This window comes from Thunnus thynnus, chromosome 8 (genome assembly GCF_963924715.1).
Source record: "Thunnus thynnus chromosome 8, fThuThy2.1, whole genome shotgun sequence".
NCBI lineage: Eukaryota > Metazoa > Chordata > Actinopteri > Scombriformes > Scombridae > Thunnus > Thunnus thynnus.
In genome coordinates this window covers 28,665,867-28,685,863 of record NC_089524.1, presented here as the reverse complement: position 1 = coordinate 28,685,863, position 19,997 = coordinate 28,665,867, and the positions used below count along the sequence as shown (strand labels likewise).

The 19,997-nt window shown below is 41.1% G+C and overlaps 2 protein-coding genes and 2 non-coding genes across 6 annotated transcripts; 1 reads left to right on the top strand and 3 right to left on the bottom strand.

Moving 5' to 3' along the window:
* Nucleotides 1-1,555: 1,555 nt before the first annotated feature.
* Nucleotides 1,556-3,995, bottom strand: im:7152348 (uncharacterized protein LOC559250 homolog). Its single transcript, XM_067597804.1, has 4 exons — nucleotides 3,505-3,995; nucleotides 2,531-3,042; nucleotides 2,091-2,195; nucleotides 1,556-1,987 (listed from the first exon to the last, which is right to left on the bottom strand). The coding sequence occupies exons 2-4, from the start codon at nucleotides 2,878-2,880 to the stop codon at nucleotides 1,942-1,944; spliced, it is 501 nt and encodes a 166-aa protein (XP_067453905.1). The 5' UTR covers nucleotides 2,881-3,042; nucleotides 3,505-3,995; the 3' UTR covers nucleotides 1,556-1,941.
* trnap-ugg (transfer RNA proline (anticodon UGG)) lies at nucleotides 3,948-4,019 on the bottom strand. Its single transcript has one exon. It is a non-coding gene; the product is annotated as a tRNA-Pro (tRNA).
* A 436-nt stretch (nucleotides 4,020-4,455) lies between these two features.
* trnap-cgg (transfer RNA proline (anticodon CGG)) lies at nucleotides 4,456-4,527 on the bottom strand. The gene has a single exon. It is a non-coding gene; the product is annotated as a tRNA-Pro (tRNA).
* A 931-nt stretch (nucleotides 4,528-5,458) lies between these two features.
* cep63 (centrosomal protein 63) lies at nucleotides 5,459-14,958 on the top strand. Of its 3 annotated transcripts, none has more exons than XM_067597801.1 (16): nucleotides 5,459-5,574; nucleotides 5,836-5,876; nucleotides 6,488-6,665; nucleotides 7,047-7,142; nucleotides 7,593-7,715; nucleotides 7,802-7,915; nucleotides 8,046-8,219; nucleotides 9,515-9,660; nucleotides 9,902-10,045; nucleotides 10,134-10,236; nucleotides 10,323-10,520; nucleotides 11,574-11,660; nucleotides 11,799-11,986; nucleotides 12,065-12,389; nucleotides 12,480-12,672; nucleotides 14,478-14,958. In XM_067597801.1, the coding sequence occupies exons 2-16, from the start codon at nucleotides 5,836-5,838 to the stop codon at nucleotides 14,495-14,497; spliced, it is 2,130 nt and encodes a 709-aa protein (XP_067453902.1). In that variant the 5' UTR covers nucleotides 5,459-5,574; the 3' UTR covers nucleotides 14,498-14,958. The 3 variants fall into 3 exon arrangements, with proteins under 3 accessions (XP_067453902.1, XP_067453901.1, XP_067453903.1); XM_067597800.1 differs by having other exon boundaries at nucleotides 5,459-5,675; XM_067597802.1 differs by lacking the exon at nucleotides 14,478-14,958 and having other exon boundaries at nucleotides 5,460-5,876; nucleotides 12,480-12,729.
* The last annotated feature ends 5,039 nt before the right edge of the window (nucleotides 14,959-19,997 follow it).

Below are 19,997 nucleotides of genomic sequence, written 5' to 3'. Positions count from 1 at the left end.
CCAGACACTCTAAATGCTAGGTGTGATGGGCAGTGCTGTGGAAACAGTCTTGCGCCATGTTTTTTCTTCATATGAAATATTTCTGTGGCACCTGCTCTTACAACTGCCCCATTAGTCAGTGCGAACAAACCACACTGCAGTAGTTGAATGTAACTGAATACATTTACTCAAGTACTGTACTGCAGTACAATGTTGAAGTACTTGTATTTGTTTTCTATTTTATGCTGTTTCGTATTTCTGCCCAACTACATTTAATAGAGAAACACTGTACTTTTTACACATTTACCTCACAGTTTATAGTTACTTTGCAGATACTTTACATACAAAACTTATTATATATATATTTATAAAACATGATGCATCAATATTGATCACAGAACTATTCAGCAGTATATTAAACTAGCTCCACCTTCATCAGCTACATTAATTATTACATGTTACTGCATCAGTAATAATATATTTTGGTGATCATACCTCTGTGAGCTTTTTAATTAAGGACTTTAACTTAATGGAGAGGCTTTATATTGTAGTAATGCTACTTTTACTCAAGCAAAGGATCTGAGTTCTTGCACTGGGAGTTGTTTCCTGCTTTGTTCCACCCTAATCCCAGTGATCTGTACTACCAGGACCACATCAAGAGCCAGTAAATAGATTGCGAAACTGAAACTGGAAGTGTGCCGCTTTCACAACCCTGTTTGTGTTCGTTGGTTCTTTGCGGGGCTGCTGCCTTCCTGCTGTAGTCCAGACTGCAGCTGTGACAGCCAACACTGAGCTGATGCCAGTTCATTTAAAACTTGGATGCAGCTCCAGGGGTCTGGCATTATGGAGGAGATGATGTCAGTCACTGTGATAATAATTCACTGTGAGAATCCATAAACGTCAAAATGACTCATCTATCTGTCAAAATATGACTGAGTGTAGTTCACAGGCTTACAGTTGAGACAGCCTGTTACAACTTGTAGGCCACCAAACCAGCGTGACAACCAACAGATTTCTTGCTCCACACAAGCAAATAACAATGACCTTAATATGACTGAGATGCCAAACATAATGATGCCCTCAACTGTGACCCTGAACTGATATTTTACTCTGCTCCGAATAGGCAAACCCTCTTTTTTTAAAATCTCAGAATGGTACATTCTGTATGTTTTTGTACCCATAAGGTAACACAAAAGAATAAAGGTCATTTTCATGAAAGTGATGATCCAGTATTCTAATATCATCTAATGTGGAATACTTGCCAGATGCTCAATGAATGTGGTTCATAATCTGCTTTCATGGTTCAATGAGTCTTTTGTGAAATGCTTTTGTTGTGTATCGAGCCCACAAAAGAAATCTTCATATTATGCTGTTTAGAAATCTCTACTGGCTTCACTTGTTTTCAGTCATTTAAATACTTGATGTGTCATAAATGATGTACAGAGTAAAGAAGAAAATGGTCATGTTTTTCCTTCTCCAGCAGCTATGAGCTCATGATTCTTTAAGATGACAGTCGTCCTCCGAAGCCACAGGATATGATCACCAGGAATTAGGAAATAAAAACACACATTAAAAATATTTTCAAAAATAGGTTTATTAAATACTCTGAAAACTAGCAACAGTAATAAATTATATTCAGTGTTCTGCAGTGGATTTGTAAAAGGGAACGTCCTCAGGAGACCATCTGTTACGAGGGGGTCTCGGGGTGTTAGTCCCACTGGGACAGCTGAACCAAATCCCACAGCACCAGCTGGGAGAATTAAGCCTAGAATAAATAATGGGGAGACAGGGCACCTTTGGCTGAAGACAAAACAATGTCCTGACTGGAGCACAATTGGATTCTTGGTCCTAACGGCCTCAACTTTCCTTTCACTGACAAACGTTGGTCTTCTTGTGACATCTACCATTCGCAAATAATATCCTGAGAAGCATGTCATTCTTGGTCCAGCTCTTTTTTTTATTTTAAAACGTCTCTTCAGTTGAAAGCCTGCGCCAGGATTTCATCTCCCTTAAAAAATAAAAAATAAAAAAATTAAAATACATTAATATCCACATTTTCCACAAAATCCCTCCTTGGTATTATAGCCATTTATCACAGAGTCAGAACTTACACATTGCTTCCCGGCACAATCCTCTCTTGCGGTTGCTTTATCAAACTGAACTTTCTGAAGAATGCACGAAATCTTAGCTTTGTTCTGGAGGACCCGGAGGAAACGCTGAAAAGAAAAAGTTCACGTGTTAGAGAGTATCTTACTCCAGCAGGATGTACAGAAGCACTGCAGAGCCCAGCTGCTAATGAGGCTGCTTTGTGGACAAATGTACTGATTAACACTAACCTGTGAGAAGCTTGGTATGGCTGGAATTTTTGGGATTTAGGTTCCAATTCTTCAAATTCAACACCAGTTCACAAGTGATACTCTTCTTAAATTCTTTCTTTTCTAACATTTTTAGCTCTTACACACTTTACAGCAGCAATATTTTACATTATGATACAGTGTTTGGAGAAAAAAACTCATATTTATGTTCTCTAATGTTAATTTTCTGAACCTACCATTCTGCTTGTAACGAAGGCTGTTGTTTAGCCTCCGTCCTCTCCTCCTCAGCTTCTTGTTTCAGCCCGTCCTCCTCCTCCTCCGCCTCGGCCTCCGCATCCTCCGGTATCTGCTCCCACAGCCTGCTGTCGACCCACAGAGCTTCCTGCAAGCTGAGGCCACGTCCTATGCAGGTCACCCGACGACACAGAGGGCAGCCCACGGTGAGCAGCCCGCTCCTGGCCTGCGACATGGTCTCCAGGCACGGGTCGCAGAAGGTGTGTCTGCAGTGGAGCACCCGGGGGATCCTGTCCATCCGCGAGTAGGGCAAGAGACAAACACTGCACTCGCTGTCCTCACACAGAACCATGGTCAAACCAAACTGAAGACCACAGAATGTGATGGAAAGGATGAAAATGACTTTCTCTGGATGATCAGGAACCTGAACGTCTCACAGAAAACGCCCACTGTCCAGCAACTGTCAGTGATTAAGGTCTTGTTGAGATAGATGGTTGCTGCAGTTTTCTTCTCCCTGTTGAATAAAATAGCGTTTGTTAGAAGCCTTTTCACACTGGAAATAATTGTAGGGCAAGAGATTTTTAGCCATATTGAATTGTAAATATATGTATTATTTTCTAATTTCTAATATTAACAGATAAGATAATAATATCTCAGATAAGACTTCCATTATACTGTTATTTGTAACTCCATATTTATAACTAACAATGACAGTGAGATGCAATTTGTGAGTATAGTCTTGATTGTGGACTGGTGAGATAGAAATGTTAAAAGCTGAGAAAATTAAAGCTGAATAACAATAAAATTAAATGACCAACATATGTGTCCCTTATATATTGTCCCTATCTTACATTATCATATTATTTCAGACATTCATTCTAAATATAGAAAAATCTAATAGAAAACAAAACACTATCCTCTACTAAACATCAAAAAACAAAATCCAGAAAAATATATGTTTGTGTAAAGTACTTACAGTTAGCTTGCAGACCATAAAATATTCCCAGAAGAGACTCGATGCTCCTTCAGAGCTGCATCAAAGTATTGTCCCTTTGGACTGTACAGCACAGCCACACAGCAGTGAATAGAGGGGCTGAGCCGGCTCGTCTGCCGCCTGTTAGAAGTGTCTGGTGTGTTTGTGGGGGCGGGACAGAAACAGCCCAAACCTTCACAGCACAACAGCTGGGGAGGCAGAGCGGTGGAGACGCTCTTTGTTCAGTGTTTGACGGAGGGCAGGTGGAGAAACGGGTGTGGGAGGTTGAAGGAGACAAGTGTTAGGAGAGGGAACAGGCAAACAGTGATCACGAACCTAGCGAAATGCTCCCCTATTCAAAGCGTGAAGCACATGATGATAAGCTTCGGTGTATTCAAATAAATTAAACTGATAGATGGATAAATACATTATTCTGGAAAAAAGATGGGCTCGTCCGGGATTTGAACCCGGGACCTCTCGCACCCAAAGCGAGAATCATACCCCTAGACCAACGAGCCACACATTTACCACTGAAAGAGTTGTGTTTTAATATGTGACCAACAGTCGGTTTTTCATTATTTCTTTTTATGTTTATTGACGTTATATGACTTCACGCTGGGCATACTATTAAGCTCTGTACCGTTCAATACCCCTAAACACTAAAAATGTCTGCGGAGAGCATGTTCGTACAAAGCCTGTAGCTCACTGGTAGCTAACGTTAAGGTAGCGTTAATGTCCGGTTGCGAACAAAGCGTTCAACTGAACGCAAATATATTTAAAACAACAAATTTCTGTCTCTTTTATGTCACATATCAACATGGAGCAACTGAATAAAGCGACGTTTAATAAGGCCACAGTGTAATGCAGTGGGTATTTTAAAAGCTAATGCTGTTTGAAACAGCAGCCGACTGAAGCTTTGCGTTAGCATGGAGCTAGCTATGAGTCCAAAATAATGGGCTCGTCCGGGATTTGAACCCGGGACCTCTCGCACCCGAAGCGAGAATCATACCCCTAGACCAACGAGCCACGTGTTCACAGAGGCGACGTAACGCCATATAATAATTTCAACCGGAGAAGCTAAGTGATCATAGTTTGTAATTTTTATTCGTGCCTGTACTTATGATTATCTGGATTACCTATCGTTACCCTAATCATTACAACCCCCGTGGCCATTTAGCCCCAGACTATTACAATAAAGACTGTTGAAACAAGCTTCATTATGTGCCACATGTTAAAACGCTGTATTTTACCAATTCAGCACCTTGTAATTGAAGGACTACTTAATTTGATAACAACAGCTGTATGAATTTAACTTGAATACACACCTGGAAGCCGAACCCCACCTGTGACCCCAGCACTGTGGAGTTACGTACGATGTGCTGAGGTCATAGGATGGCGGTGGTGTTTACCGCATTGATGTAAATTGTATCTTTTGTGGGGAGCTCAGAGAAACGCTGGTACATTTATTTTGTTCTTTGTCCGAATATAATATACCTTTATTGCTGATCATAACTCTCCTAATTTTTTATTACTTTGGAAAAATGTATTGTTTTGATTCGCTGAATATGACAGGAATCTCTTCTTGCAGTTCTATTTGATTAATTTTCTCAATATTTTGACCAAATTTTATATCCACAAATCCAAATTCTTAAAAAACCCCCAAACATTTAGTCCCCCTTTTATGTTCGTGATTGTTGACTCAAGCTGTTAAAAAGCTGTTTATTTATAAAAAACAAAAAATAAAAAAAAGGTGGCGTTACCGCCTCACAACAGGAAATGCATTGTAGCCAATCCCAGCTTTGGTCCCAGTGCGCGTTATTTTTTCCCACCCGCATTCTGCGAAGACCCGCCCTACTTTGCCTCTGATTGGCTCTGACCCTGATATTTTTACCTTAATGCCAAAACATATCCAACCAAACCAACAAAGGCAACGAGTATTAGCCAATCAGAGGCAGAGTAGGGCGGGTCTTCACAGAATGCGGGTGGGAAAAATTAAGGCACCCAGTGTTGTACACTGAAGTTCAGTTAACGATGTAAACCGACTTAGTTAATCGCTGAAACTACTTAACGCTAGTAGGTAACTTAAATCATCTGCATACTCAAATTAGCCTTAGCTATGATTCAAGTCGAGATAATTACCGCTAATTCGCAACTTCAGCTCCGCTTGTTAGCAGGTAACGTTAACGTTAATGCTGTCACAGAGGTTGCTAGGCAAGTCAGGTTAAACTAGCTGGTAGCTAACTTGAGTCAGTTAAAGTTAAAGTTTATCCACAGAGCCAGTACGCTGTAAGTTATTCACAACACTTTAATACAGTGACTACCAATTCCAACTAGATGGAGGCGTCTTTGGGAGCTCTACAAAGTCCTGACCTAAGGTAACGTTAAAGTAAACTGATGATAAGCTAACTAACTTCAACTACGTTCATTTCTTCATATCACATGACTTCCAACTTTGTGAAAGTGAGCTCTTTGGGTGAAAACAACTTCGATATGTAAATGATTATTATCATTGTTGTTATTAAGATTTGACGAGTCTAAATAATGGTTTAGATGGAGAAATATCAGTGAAATAGCCCTTTTTTGTGTGTTCACAAATAGAATAAATGTTTCACAAATCTGAAATTGAGTCTCCCTGGTAATCTAGCCCAGATTTGACTGGTTTAAGCATAGTGGTTTTTGATTTGGACCTGGTCTAATGTGTTCTGGATGGGGAAAAAGCACTTTTTTGTGTTTTCAACAGCAAAATAAAGGTATCACAAATCTGAAAGTGGGTTTAAACAGCGTTAAGGCTTTTTGATATGGTGTGGTGTTTACACTCTTTCATAAGTGTAAGTTGTGAAAGTGTGTAAGTGTGAGAATCGGTTGCCAAATATCATTATTTATGTTTCCCTTAACTTTCCCCTTTAACCCTGAATCTGAAGCTGACTTCAGCATCATGATATGTAAAAGATCTTTCTAACATCACTTTGTTTTGATCCTACATCAGCTCTGTGCTGTCGTCCTGTGAGCCAGAGCTCCAGGAGCTGATGCGACAAATTGACATCATGATCAACCATCAGAAGAGGGAGTGGGAGGCTGAGATGAAGGCCATGGAGCTCCGTCTGAAAAGTGGGGAAGAGGAGCTGTCAACTTCCAGGAATCTCATTGAACGGAGGGACCTGGAGGTGAAGTAGAAAACCCTCCCTCAACTTATATTTCTATATATATTATATATTCTATATATATATCTGTTATATCTTTGAACCAGTGAGGCTGTTTCAGTTAAAGGTTTCTGCTTCTACGCTGATGGCTGAACTGTGATTGATTGATCATATACTCTTACTTTTAGCTGATAAGAACTGGAAGGGCAATCGTATTCCTTTGTTATGAAGTATTTAACCATAGCATTTTGAATTAAAGACATGTTTGGAAGAAAGAGATGGAAATACAGCAGCAGACATTCACCATTAATCTTAACTTGCATGGCACTAATGTTACTAAATCATGTTGCTATTTTGGCATTTTATCCACATTTTTGCAATCCCGCCCATCACCGCTGATTATAGATCGGATTGCTCCGCAAGCAGCTAGAAGATGTCCAGACTGATCGACAAGAGTTAGTCACCAAGTACGAGCAACAGCTGCAGAAAGTCCGTGAAGAGGTGAGATGCTTGTCAGTTATACAATTACACAGTTGGTCAAACGTGTATCAGTTAACTGATCAACAGATTGAAGTATACATCTTGTACTTTTCTTTTCAACATGTGTTGAAAATTCAGGGGTAAAATTGTAGTTTACATATTCGGTTGAACGTGGCTGAAAAACACTTCAGTCCTTAGTAAATAATTCAACCTGAAACTTGCAAATCTACAAAAAACTACATAGTTATTTTTTTATCCTTGCAGACTGCTCTGATTTTCTCACCCTATCCTTTACTCTGGAAACATAATGTACAACATAAGATGATCTGATATTGATCAATGTGAAGTCTAAGGGCAAAACATTGATCGGTATTCAAGGTTTCCGAGAAATGCTTTTTCACACATTTGTTGGTGAATGGATTTATATAGCAAGTTGAAGTTGATGAAGCTTGACAAAGATGTTTCTTGCAGTTGGATAAATTGAAGAGGAGTTATCAAAAGCTTCAGCGCAAACAGCTCAAGGACACCAGCAGAGGATCGAATAGTAAAGACAGTGACCTCTCAGAGGTGACCCGACTCAGTGAAAAGATTGAGGTACAACACTCCTTCATCCACCTACACATTGTCCTTTACTGCCATCTACGGGATATTTGGAGTATAATCCTTGCCTCTCCCTGCAGGAGTATCATCAGTGCTCTGTAGAGTGGGAGCAGCAGCGCATCCAGTACCAAACCCAACTGACAGCACTGGAGGCCCAGAATAAGAGCCTGACTGATGAGCTCATGCACATAAAAGTAAAAGCAGATTAATAACTGAAACATGTAATGTCAGACAGAGTTTATTGCTGAAACAAAGTGGAGACAGGTCATTTTTCTGCATTAATAAAAGTGATTTCACATTGTTTGTCTGTCATTTGATTTCCAGTCCCAGTCGGCGTCCAGGCAAAAAGAGAGGGAGCACAGGGAGTGCTGTTTAGAGGTGCAACGTCTGTGCACTCAGCTGGAGAAGGTTCAGGGCAGCCTGCACTCACAGGAGCTGGAACTGGAGCGCCTCCGACCCCTTGAGATGTGGCTGGGACAGTACCAGAGAGAGCAGCAGGTTAGCAGATGATCATGATGGGCCCCTGGGCTACACTTTTTGCGGGGCCACCTACAATCTCATATTGCAAAAAAAAGAAAGAATGATAACCATGTGGTTCAGGGACACGTTTTGAGCTATAGCTGCTAAATATAAGACACAGCACACACATGCAGAGAATACAGACGCATAAACACAAACAGCTGTATCCTGTAATACTGTATAAACACAGTAATGGCTTGTTTATTACAGACTCAGGCCTACAATTCATATTAAAATTAAAAATACACAGTAACCAAGTGCTAAGATGTAGTTTAAACATTGTCAGAGATGTTTCTTCCCTTTGTAGCACATGCTATGTATCAGTATCTCTTAGTCCAATTTACAGTCAAATTCAAATCATTGGCAACAGCCACAGTCTGACCTGTGACCAACAGGCAGCCAGAGATCTCCTGCATCCACGCAGATCCCAGGATCAGTACTTTAGACAGTGATCGTGACACACTGTTCTAAAAGATCCATCTGTCAAAAGGAAAACACTTGACTGGAAGCTGATCAACTGAGTTCAACCTTTATCACAACTAAACATTTAAAATCAGGAAAGTTTTCAGCTCATCACAGCTTAATGATCCAGAAGGAGGCAGATCAAGTCACACATTATTTTATAACATATGCTTGAAATCTGCAGTTATTTCTTGTTTTCACAAGTCTGTTTAACAAATTTTATTTCATTATTCATTCAAAAAGGAAACTGTGAAAATCATTCGTTCTACAGTAACAGTCAAATGTTTGGACATCCTTTCTTAATCAAATGAATAGGAAGGTGTGTCCAGACTTTTGACTGGTACTGCATAGTGTTGTGGTGTGAAAGCAGCAGGCATGTGATGCGTGCAGGTCTGAATGAAATCAATGGGCTATTCTCATTGATTTCATTCAGAGGTCTGCTGTTTTAGTGGATCAGGCACCTGATTTATTGGCTGCCAGTTTTAGATAGATTTGTTATAAAAAATGAATTTGCATTAAACTACGGGAGATCCTGCAGCATGAGTCAGCTTTTGTGTTAAACTGCATCAATATACAAGCAAGGGAAATAGATGCAAAGAGTCAGACAGAGTAAAGCTTGAAGTAAATAGTGATGGATATAGAGGAATTAATGTTTTCCAGGAGTATTCAGCTGCAGCCAGGAAGATGACATATCTTAGAATATTAGTCACAAATACTCACATTGACTATGTTTAAGAGTAACAGCAGATTAGTGCTGCAGTCTAGGAGACTAAAATGTCAATTCATTGATTTTATTCACTGCTCTTCAACAGGTGCTCTCAGAGGAAAGGGAGGAACTCCACGCCACACTGGACTCTCAGGATACATTTGTACGAAGAGCCAGCCTCGAGCGCCAAAGGCTTCGTAACGAGGCTGCCAGACTCAACCAAGCACTGCAGGCTAAAGATCAAGTCATTCGGTGGGTGGATCTATAAATAAGCTCTATATATGATGCAGTACAGCAACACACACACAAGAGGGCAATCTATACTGTCACTTTAGGTAGCATGCATTGGTGAGTAGATGCAGTACGATAAGTTCAGGGCTTGTTTACTGTCTGAAAAGAGTTTGTATAGAAGCCAGGACTGCATTGTAAATACTATATTTCAATTAAAGGAAGCTGTTGTGTGAATGTGTATCGGATGCTCCTGTGTATGCAGCTCTCTGGAGGACTGTCTGTCAGCTCACAGCTGCGTCGGTGTGGAAACCCTCAGACAAGACCTGGAGAAGACTGCAACCAAGCTTCACTGTGCCCAAGCATGTGAGGTTCATCTCAGGGCTGAGGTGGCATGTCTCAAAGAAAGGTGAATGCTGGTCTCTTTGTATAGTCGCTTTATAGATATTTTGCCACATTAACATAAGTTTCCTTTTGTTGTTTTGCGATTTGCTCAGACTGGAGAAGGTGAGCCGACAGAGAGCAGACCACTCAAAGGCAGAGCAGGAGCTGAGGAACGTTAAAGCAGAATATGATTCCTCTGTTGCACAAATGAAAAAGGTCAGATTAGAAAACATATATTTTCTTTGTCTTAATGTTTACCAGGTTAACATCTGTATGACCACCTATTTCAATTCATTCCACAGCTCAGAGAAGACCTTCAGAGGGCCAAGCAGACTCACGGCGGTGAGGTGGAGGGCATGAGGAAGGAGGTGTCAAAGCTGACCAGGGAGCTGCACCAGCGCGACCTCACCATCGTCACACTGAGCAGCTCCTCTTCCAGCATCAAGCAGCAGCTTCGAGGCGAGCTGGAGCGAGCAGAACAGAAGACAGCTGAGCTTCAAGTAAGCAAGCAGAAGAACAAATATTTGGTCATTTTAAACTGTCAAAACTGATTCAGTTCTCTTTAGTGTAGATTGTTTAAAGCTGTGCTGAGATCATAGTAGTTTCATAATCCTGGCAGGTTTGGAATCAGGACCCTGAGCTCTTTTCAGACATGGAATATATGTGTTAAAGCAACGGCTTTGTGTTATTTGTCATGTGCATGTTTGTTATGGCTTTATTCAGATATGACAGGAGTGTTGCAGAAAGAGCCATAATACTAACACCTGGTATGTGAGGATTTTAAAACTCTGCTTCTCACAATGAATCCTTCAATACATTTTCTCATCAATTTAATACTTTATTTGTTTACTGATGCCTATTTTATATTTTAAAAAAAAACTCACACAGCGCACAAGTATAGAATGACATATTAAGTTGGGACTTGTTTAAATCCTATTTCCTTACATGCTTTATGCAATTATGCAATTCATAATTTAAAAGTTGGAAATGTAGGATTGGGGACTGGACAGCGTGTCTGATGATTCTAGTTGTTTATAGACTGATCTGACATGAGAAGAACCTCCTCAACAACTTAAAATTGGCTTTTCTTTATGAATAAGAAATATGAATAATAATGATACATTTACTACATGCTCTTAATAAAGCAACTCTTATGTTTTTGACGTGTAAAGTTGCAGCCACACACTTTCTCATTCAAAAGAATGGACAGAAGCGTCCAAACTTTTAACTGGAATTGTGCACTGATAATGAACTTTCCCGTGAAGCATCTTGTGTCCAGCAGTGTAACTTTTGAAATGAAAAATATGTGCATTGTCATCACTTCTGGACTTTTCAATGAGGGAGCAGGAGGAGATCTTGAATTAATTTTAAGGATTTTAATGAGGTAATCAGACTTTTTTTGTGGAAAAACCACATCAGACAATAATTGTTATTCCAAGCTGAAGAATGCTCTACATGTTGTATACATTTTTGTCTGAGGGGATCTTTAACAATTGCTTGTTAATGTTGACAGTAAAATGAACCACAATTTCTTGGTCCTCCAAATTTCTCAGATGACTCAGGCACAGCTGGACACCCTGCAAACTGAGAACCAACATCTGAAGAGTGTGCTGCAGAGAAGAGAGTCTCACTCACCCAAGGTTTGTCTGCTTTGACACAGTTATTTAGTCATTACACCGGTTTACAGACAGCATCAGACAGGATTCTTTTCTTAATTTGGCTTTGACTCAAATTTGACTCATCTCTCTTTGTTGTTTACTCCCTGAATCACTTCTCAGAGGGTGGATTCCTCGCTTGCTTCCCTGAGGGAGAGTTATGTGTCATCTCTGAGCAGCTTGGAGCAGGAGAATCGGCAGCTGAGGCAGGAACTTGCTGAGAAGCACACGCAACTTGGGCATCAGGACAAGTATGAACGAGCCCTTCTCAGTCACGCCACGACTGACCAACCACAGCCTCCTCAGATTAGGTACAAAGCAAACACACACACACAGCTACAACAGATCAAGAAATCAAACCCTAATGCAATTCTTGTTTTATTCTGTAGTAATGAAGATCACAGACACAGGGAGGAGGTGCAGGCCACCCAGGCTAAGCTGCGGGAGAACAACACTTGTTATGAAGGAGAGATCCAGAGGTTCTTCAAACAGCTGCAGACCATGTCCCAATCCTCCACAGAGCAGCCCTGCAGCCAGGCCCAAGACAGCAAGTCTCATTCTGCAGCATCCCGCTGCTCCTCCAGCTCATCAGGCAGCAGAAGACTCAGCAGGAAAAACTCAGTGCCAACCTTAAGCTCCAATGAATCTGCAGCAGAGGGACACAGCTCCAGCTCAGAAGACTCTCGAAGCTTAGTACTCTCTCCTTCGCCAATGGTGAGGCTCATCAACATTTCCACTGTCCTATTTTTTTAAGCCAAGGATCTCAATCATCTCTCAGTGTTGTGTGTTTTTCTTCTCTCCCAGGAGCCTTTGTCAGTGTCACCTGCAGACGTCATGGTGTCTCATTTCTTGGAGGAAGAAAGCTTGCGGTCCAAGGAGCTGCTCCAGAGACTGGACACCTACATCCAGGATATGAGAGAAAACAACACCATGACGGTGTCAAAGCACCTACCTGGTGGCTTAGAGCCCGAGTCTGCCCAAACTTCAGTACAGAATGGTCAGTGATTGAGTGGTGAAGGTGAAATAAATGAGAAAATAGTGCCTTGAACAGAAAGACTATGTTCTTGTACTTAATTAGACATTCAATAATGTCAACAGATGGGGTGTTTGGTATCTGCTCTCTACTGAAAAGACATACATTCCTATTTTTACACAGTTTGTACATTTAAGATCGGTGTGGCATCGTGGAGCCTCGCGTTGACAAGTGTTTCTTAAGAACTGTCAGAATGAGTGAATGTAATTCAAATATTCCAGTGAGCTGCCATCTGGTTGCTGTCACACCACAGCGCTACACCCAATCCCTCTCCATCCCCACAGTGAAGGCCAAGTTGTATGAAGTTACACTTAAGACATAGTATTTGTCTAGCATAGCTGCTTAGCTCAGATTTACTTCTGTCTATTATGTATTCATCTGTGTGCCAACAGAAGCTGAATGTCTATTATGTGTTTATATGTATGTCAGCAGAAACTGAATGAAGTGTTTGAGCTCTTAGAGGTAAATGTGCGTCTGGTGCCACCAAGTCATCTTTAAAGAACAAGTGCTGACTAATCAAATGCTTTGTTTTGTCAAAGTTGCACTTGAAGACGCTGCAAAGACTGCAGTCGATGTCTGGCAAGCATACATGTTCAGCTCCTGCATAAGAGGTAAAAGACTCAGTAGTCTGCGTTTGTAACCCTAAAAACATTGCAGAAAGACAAACCACCCTGCCTACAGGATTACACCACTGTGAGTCTGTTTTAACAGTGTCATTATTGGCTCAGAATAGGAATTGAGAATATATCTTTACTTTGCAACTGTCCGTTTTAGAGCTGCAAGTAAAGATTATTTTCACCATCAAATCATCTGCCGATTACTTTCATGATAAATTGCTTTAATGGTTTTGTCTACAAAACAGCAAAAAAGCAAAAAATGCCTGTTACAATTTACAAAAAGAGTCCAAAGTGACATATTCAGTTATCAATAGTCTAAAACTCAAGGATACTTAGTTTTTACTATAATTTAAGACAAGGAAAAGCAGCAAATCCTCACATTTGAGAAGCTGGATCCATCTAATTTTTGATGTTATTGCTCGAAAAACAATTATGAGACAGTTATCAAAATAGTTAGTTAATAATTATTAATATCCCATCGATCAACTAATTGTTTCAGCTCTGGTCTGCTGTCTCATCCACTGCCTCCGCCGACATTTCAACGTGCTCAGCTGTCTCAGCGGCCACAAACAAGTGGTCGTGGACGCACCACATAAACTGTGAGTCATGATGATTGTCAACAGAACGCTAGAGTTTATCCAAATTGTTTGCCAGTTGTTTTCCGAAAGTCATCACCATATCTGAAGTTCTCTAGAAATACTAGTGATTCCAGATGTGTGGACTCTGGTGCCCAAGACGTTTTATGTTATGTTGCATTGCCTTCAAGCTCAGACAACCTCTGACCTCTTTGTGTTCCAATCTTCCAACTGGGAAAAAACACAGGAAAATGCTTGATTTAATGAACAGAGATGCTTTCCACTGAAGCTAACATTAACATTTGTGAGATTTTATTATCGGACTGTGGTGGAAATTTGCCTCAATAGTGCTTTTAATGACTTGAAATGGCCTTTAGAAAATTGTCAAGCATTCTTGGCGTATTGTGTCATATTTGTCTAACTTTTGGTTGCTGAATTCCAGAAATCTTGAGTTACTTGTTGGAATTCTGACATTGAGTGGCGATCCTTTACACTTTTCCTAGTAGGAGGCTGCATATTCCAATTTTTCAAGTTGGCTGGAATGCAGAATTAATGCGTGCTTTGCATTTACATCCAGAGAAAAGAATGTTCTTGTGAGCCAAAGGAGTGTCCATCCTCCCTGCACGTCCATCATAACTGGGAAAATACCACATATGTACATGTCTGTCCAGACATCCCAGATAGCAGGGAAGGAGAGAAAGCAGTTTCTACTGTCGCTCTCCTCATCTCCCCATTTACTCTTCTCCCAAACACCCCCCCACCATCACCACCACCACCACCACCACCACCACCACCACCCACCCTGCAGAGGCCCTCCAGCTAGTCTTGCAAAGATTCAGAGCAGGAATGTGTGCACCATGCCAATGCTGTCATGAACCTTCCCCTGCGGCCTGCTTTGTCCTCATCATTAGCGCTTATGGAATGTTAATATCAAACATGTGGGGCGCTGAACCTCAGAAACACTGAAAGGCCAGGAGGGAAATAGTTGTATTTTACTGGCTTCTTAATGATGGATACAATGACTGAATGGAAATAAAATGGAAAAAATCTCAAGAAATATGTGTTTTCCATTTTTGCTGTCACAAAATTGCAACACAGAAGTTCTGTTAAATTGTTTCTGAGTCCAGTGACTTCTCACTTTGGTATTTGGTAGCCTGTGTTACTAGCACTGTAAGCCCCAACAAACAGTACTGAGGAATTTGGCAAGGCAGGCATTCCTCTGGCTCTCTCTCTCTCTGGAGGTGAAAAGGTTTTTATATGTGGAGATTCCTTGAAGGGGCCTAGTAAAAGGGAGGAGGAGGGAGGCTGATTCAAGTCCAGGGAGAGTTTGGACAGCCTGTAGAGGACAGACTTGTTTACGTAATGTTTCACAGAAAAAATTTGCTCCGGGCTGCAAGATGATTGAGTAATTGCTAAATTGATTAGTGTAATGAATTAAATTGCCCACATTAGACCCTAAACTCTATCAGGACAAAAGTTACGAGTGCAAGTAGTAGAGTGATGCAAACAAAGGACACTCTCCCTCTGAAGGAATTCATTCATTGCCCTTTTTTTTATTACTATCATTTGCTGCTTTTATATTATGATTTTAAATGGGTATTCCAGCAAATCAGTTTTGCACTTCCATAACGCTGGCTGACTTCCAAGAGAAAAATTATAAAGGAATGTTCAAAATTGAAGCAGCAATAGTTGAGTTATCCTGACTTTCAATCTTTGGGAACACCAGGTTCTACATTTCCTATAATGCAACTCAATAGTATCTTCATGTCTAATAAATGCCCACATCTTTTAAACTCAACACCTCCAGTTTGCAACGCAAGCTCTTTGCTAAAGATGTGTAGTCTCCAAGTCCAAGCCAAAATAACCCCGATGACATCATCAGGGTTATCTTTTTGAACTTAAGTTGCTCCAGAGCCGCAGAAGACAAAATATTACTGTTTTCACGGGCTGAATAATACTCTCTGTGATGAATACACTGTACTTGATGAGTAAAATTGGTGGCGTGCCTCTTGAGTAAGTGTATGAGAATTGCTGAAAGTAGTTAAAATAGCAAAAGACTAATGTGTCAGGCTTCAAGGGTCCAATACAAAATCTTTAAAAAAAAAAAACCTTGGAAATACCAGTTTGACAAAAAAAATTCTTGTCATAATTTCAACTCACTTGTTTTTTTCTGAAGCTTTCAGCCACATTTAACAGCCTTCCTCAGCAGATGGAGTTTGTCTGTTTGGGGTTGGTTGGTTAGTTAGTCGGTTGTTTCTCAGTCAGGGGTTACTGTGGAACGGCGAAATAACTTGGCTAATTTTAATAGAAGTTATTGTTTGATAAACAAAATATATACATATCAACATAACACCACATGCTGTTGAAGTTAAACCATATAGCCAGAGGTAATGGATGAATGGTTAAAAAGTCCAGTTTCATGGATGGTGTCCCTGAACAGGTGATTAAAGGTTGAAAAACACTGAGTTACTGAAATTAGGAAACCTGCATCTGCTGGGGAACGCAATGGTATCACTCGCAAACTGGATCATGATTGGTCCATTATGGGTTGTGATGTCACAAATCCTGCTCATAGCTACATGTCTTTTACTAGGATTTAAGATGAGCACAGAGAAACTTTCCTTCTTCAGCAGATGAACGTGGAAACAGCCTTCTAGTGTCAAACTCTGCACAAACATCATTCTACACAGTGAAGCGTATCCACAGGGAATAAAAATAATAATAAACATTTTTAAACTGTGGGGGACATGCTAGCGTATCATGCAAATGTATTTTAGGTCAGTGAAAGATACCAAAAATGGCCCCAAAAACGTGCTCAATCCAGATGTGCTGTTTTGTTTTTGAGTGAAACTTTTACCTGCAAACATACTCACTTTGATAGTATCATAATTAAGTTATTGTTGTAAGAGCCTGACTGCAAATTGCTGTAGGAGACATCGATGGTGGGTCGAGACCATTGAAGCTTTCATTGCTTTTCTTGCTCTACCACAAACCAGCAGCAGAGGGAGCAATTAAATGCAGTGCCGTCACACTAAAAGGTCAACAGTAATGAATCTGCCAAGTCAGATACTCTTCACATACCCAGCAATACAGCAGCTTGTGTCTGTGTCTGCTGCTTGAAAGATAGTTTCCCCACTGCTGTCATAAAACAGGAATGCCTCCACAGTCCGACACCGTGCTGAATGCTTTATGTCACGAACCAGACACTTCAGTGGATTCATGGATCCAAATTATCTATTAGGCTCTGTCCCCGATTTGACAAACTTAGTGAGTACTCAAAAGGGGAAAATGACATTATCAACTGATCTTGAGGGAGGGAGATATGTGAGGTATTTGTGCGAGGAATTTCCCTTATCTCTAAGATCATAACTTGTCATGGGAATAAAGATAGATTGTTTGTGTAAAAGGCTGACTTATCGCTCTAGAAAGTGCTCAAAGATAATGAAGGTTGGCGGGGATTTCTAAAAGCGTGTGAGCCTGCCAGGAGATTCCTGAGCATAAAGGGAATATCTCTGATGGTCTAAGTGATTGTTTAATCCAATCATTGACCAGTATCTGCCCTCAGTTTGATCAACAACGATTAACACATTTGTAGCTTTCTGACCTTATCATGGCCCATAATTTGTTTAAGTATGTGTAGAATATTAGCATAGTCGCCCAAAAAGTGAGAAGTGATTCTCCAGTATGCTTCATGTTGCTCCTAAGTGATTAACTTCATCTCTCACAGGTTGTTGTACCTTGACAGAAGTGATAAACATGTCTTTCTATGAATGTCTGAACTTCCTTCACAAGATAAGACGTGAAAGCAACTTTTCCCAGAATTGTCGCAGCCTGCATGCATTCTTTGTTGCACATTCCATGGCGGGGCCTCGTAGAATATACATGCTTGTCGTGCTTCACGTGTGTCCATGTCCCACTTGTAGTTGTCCCTTATTTAATGGGAACGTCTCATTGTTCCCTGAGGCTGAGTACGCTCGGGGTGGGAGGGGTGGGGGTCGAGGGAGCGGGGTTGCAGGTCGGCCGGACTCGTCTCGTGCTGTGGGACTGCGGGGCGTTCGCTGCAGGATACTTGGAATGCTGCAGAGACAGAGGGGCGCGTTCTTATCGGCACGCTCAGCGCTCTGTGCCAAGGGATCAGTGCCAGAGAGGCCAAGAGGAAAAGACTCATTCCTCTACAACACAATGAGAGTGTTTACATGCACACTAGTGTCCCAGTTATGTCTTTGTTGGTAAACTGTGGCATGTAAACAGTTTGAAATATTTTACTTATTTAAAAGACGCAATACCCCAAAGTAAAAAAAAACTACATTACAAGTAAATCCTGTATTCACAATTTTACTTAAGTAGCAGTACAGTATTTGCACCAAAATGTACTGTAAGTAAATAAGTAAAAGTCCTCATTAGCAGCATGATGGACCCTGTCAGTGTTATTTATAAAACATAAAAATATACATCTTATATTATTGGATTACTATTATTTCTGATTCTAGAAGTAAGGATGCTACTCTCGCCCTTCATTACTGGTGATCACAGGGAGAAGTCAAAAATTGAGCCTTATTAAGCTTTCCAGTGTTTTTTATTGCGGGGCCAACCCTGCTCTGGAATATTTTACAAGTGTCCTCATCTTGACAGTTCAAAACATAGCCTGGATTCCCTATTAAATATTTGATAGCTTAAACATGTACAGTAGAAGTAATAGAATGTCATACTCATCTTGATATTTAGGAGAACTGAAATATCCACAGGCCTCTGAATCTTGATTAAATCTGGACGGGGTCTGTTTATATTATAAGTAAAAAAATCCAAATGTATGAGTCATTTCAGCTTGAGTTTAATTAAAGAACACATTTACAATAACAAATGTTAATCAAAGTTCTCCTCAAAGAGGGTAGAATCATATTTTGATATTTAAAATACAGTACAGAGGTAATAGTGTAGCTGGATGTTGTGACTGCAGATATCTGTTGGAAACTGTGGCTGCTACTTTATATGGAGGTTATGGCTGCACATGGATGGCAGAGGTTGTAGGCCGTGGATGGACATGCACAGCTAAGTTGCACGTGCTGGAGCTTCAGCTGAATGGTGACAGCTGCATTTTAGGCTGAAGCTGACACAGCCTGTGGGAGTCTGTAGGTGGAGGTTGGGGCTGAACTGGATGGAGAAGAAGAAAACATCACCACATTGTTAAGTGAGAAAAAAGAGGCTGGGACCACATCTTCAGAATTTCATGCTGACAAAAGCTGTAGGTGTTAGCTCTGGTCATAGGTGCCTGGCAGAGGTTACAGGTGGTGGTTGGATGAGCAGTAGCTGGCTGCAGGGGGATGCTGCAGTTGCAGATTTTGGCTGACGCTGAGGTCTGTAAAAACTGTAAGTACAGGCTATTGTGACTGGTGCTCAGAGGCGTTTGGTGAAGGAAGGAAGGGAGCTGGTGCTGAGACTGCTTGCCGAAGCCAAAGGATTAGGCTGCACCTGGAGATGGAAGAAGATGCCAGGTGCCAAAGTATATTTGGCTGGAGCAGTTGACTGTCAAAGCCTGTAGATGATGTCTGAGGCTGGAAGGAGCTGTATGTTAATATGGAACCTGAACCAGCTGAAGCTGTTGCTGGTAAAGGCTGTGTAGGAGGCTGTGGCTGCAGGTACTTGCCAGAAGCTGCAGGCAGACACACTTTTCAGGTGACTGCTGTAGGTGAAGGCTAATGCAGCTGCCTGTCACCGAGGCAGTAGGCAGACATAGAGAGAACAGCTATGGAAGTGGCTTTTTGAATCTTGGGAGCCTGCAGGTGGGTGCATTCATGAAATGGCTGAGACTGCAGCTGGATGAACAAAGCTGTAGACAAAGACTGACACTGGGACTGAGTGGTTTTCTGTGTGCAGTAAAGGCTGCAGGTGGAGTATTGTGCTGGAGAGGGAGAAGCCTGACGCTGGATGCTGCTGGTTGTCAGAGGCTCTAAATGGAGGATGACGCTACAACTTGCTGCCAGAAGCTGCAGTCAGCTGGCTGCTGTTAAGATGGAGGCCACGGCTACTTTGCAGTATTAGGTGGACTTTGACTGGGCTTGGCTTTCCATGAAAAATCAGAATACTGATAAATTATGGT

Coding starts and splice junctions, on each gene's coding strand:
- im:7152348 (XM_067597804.1), bottom strand. CDS start 2,880: ATGGTTCTGTGTGAGGACAGCGAGTGCAGTGTTTGTCTCTTGCCCTAC. Junction 2,196..2,530: donor CCTTCGTTACAAGCAGAATG/GTAGGTTCAGAA, acceptor TTTTCTTTTCAG/CGTTTCCTCCGGGTCCTCCA. Junction 1,988..2,090: donor ATTGTGCCGGGAAGCAATGT/GTAAGTTCTGAC, acceptor TTATTTTTTAAG/GGAGATGAAATCCTGGCGCA.
- cep63 (XM_067597801.1), top strand. CDS start 5,836: ATGGAGGCGTCTTTGGGAGCTCTACAAAGTCCTGACCTAAG. Junction 9,661..9,901: donor GCTAAAGATCAAGTCATTCG/GTGGGTGGATCT, acceptor CTGTGTATGCAG/CTCTCTGGAGGACTGTCTGT. Junction 10,046..10,133: donor GTGGCATGTCTCAAAGAAAG/GTGAATGCTGGT, acceptor CGATTTGCTCAG/ACTGGAGAAGGTGAGCCGAC.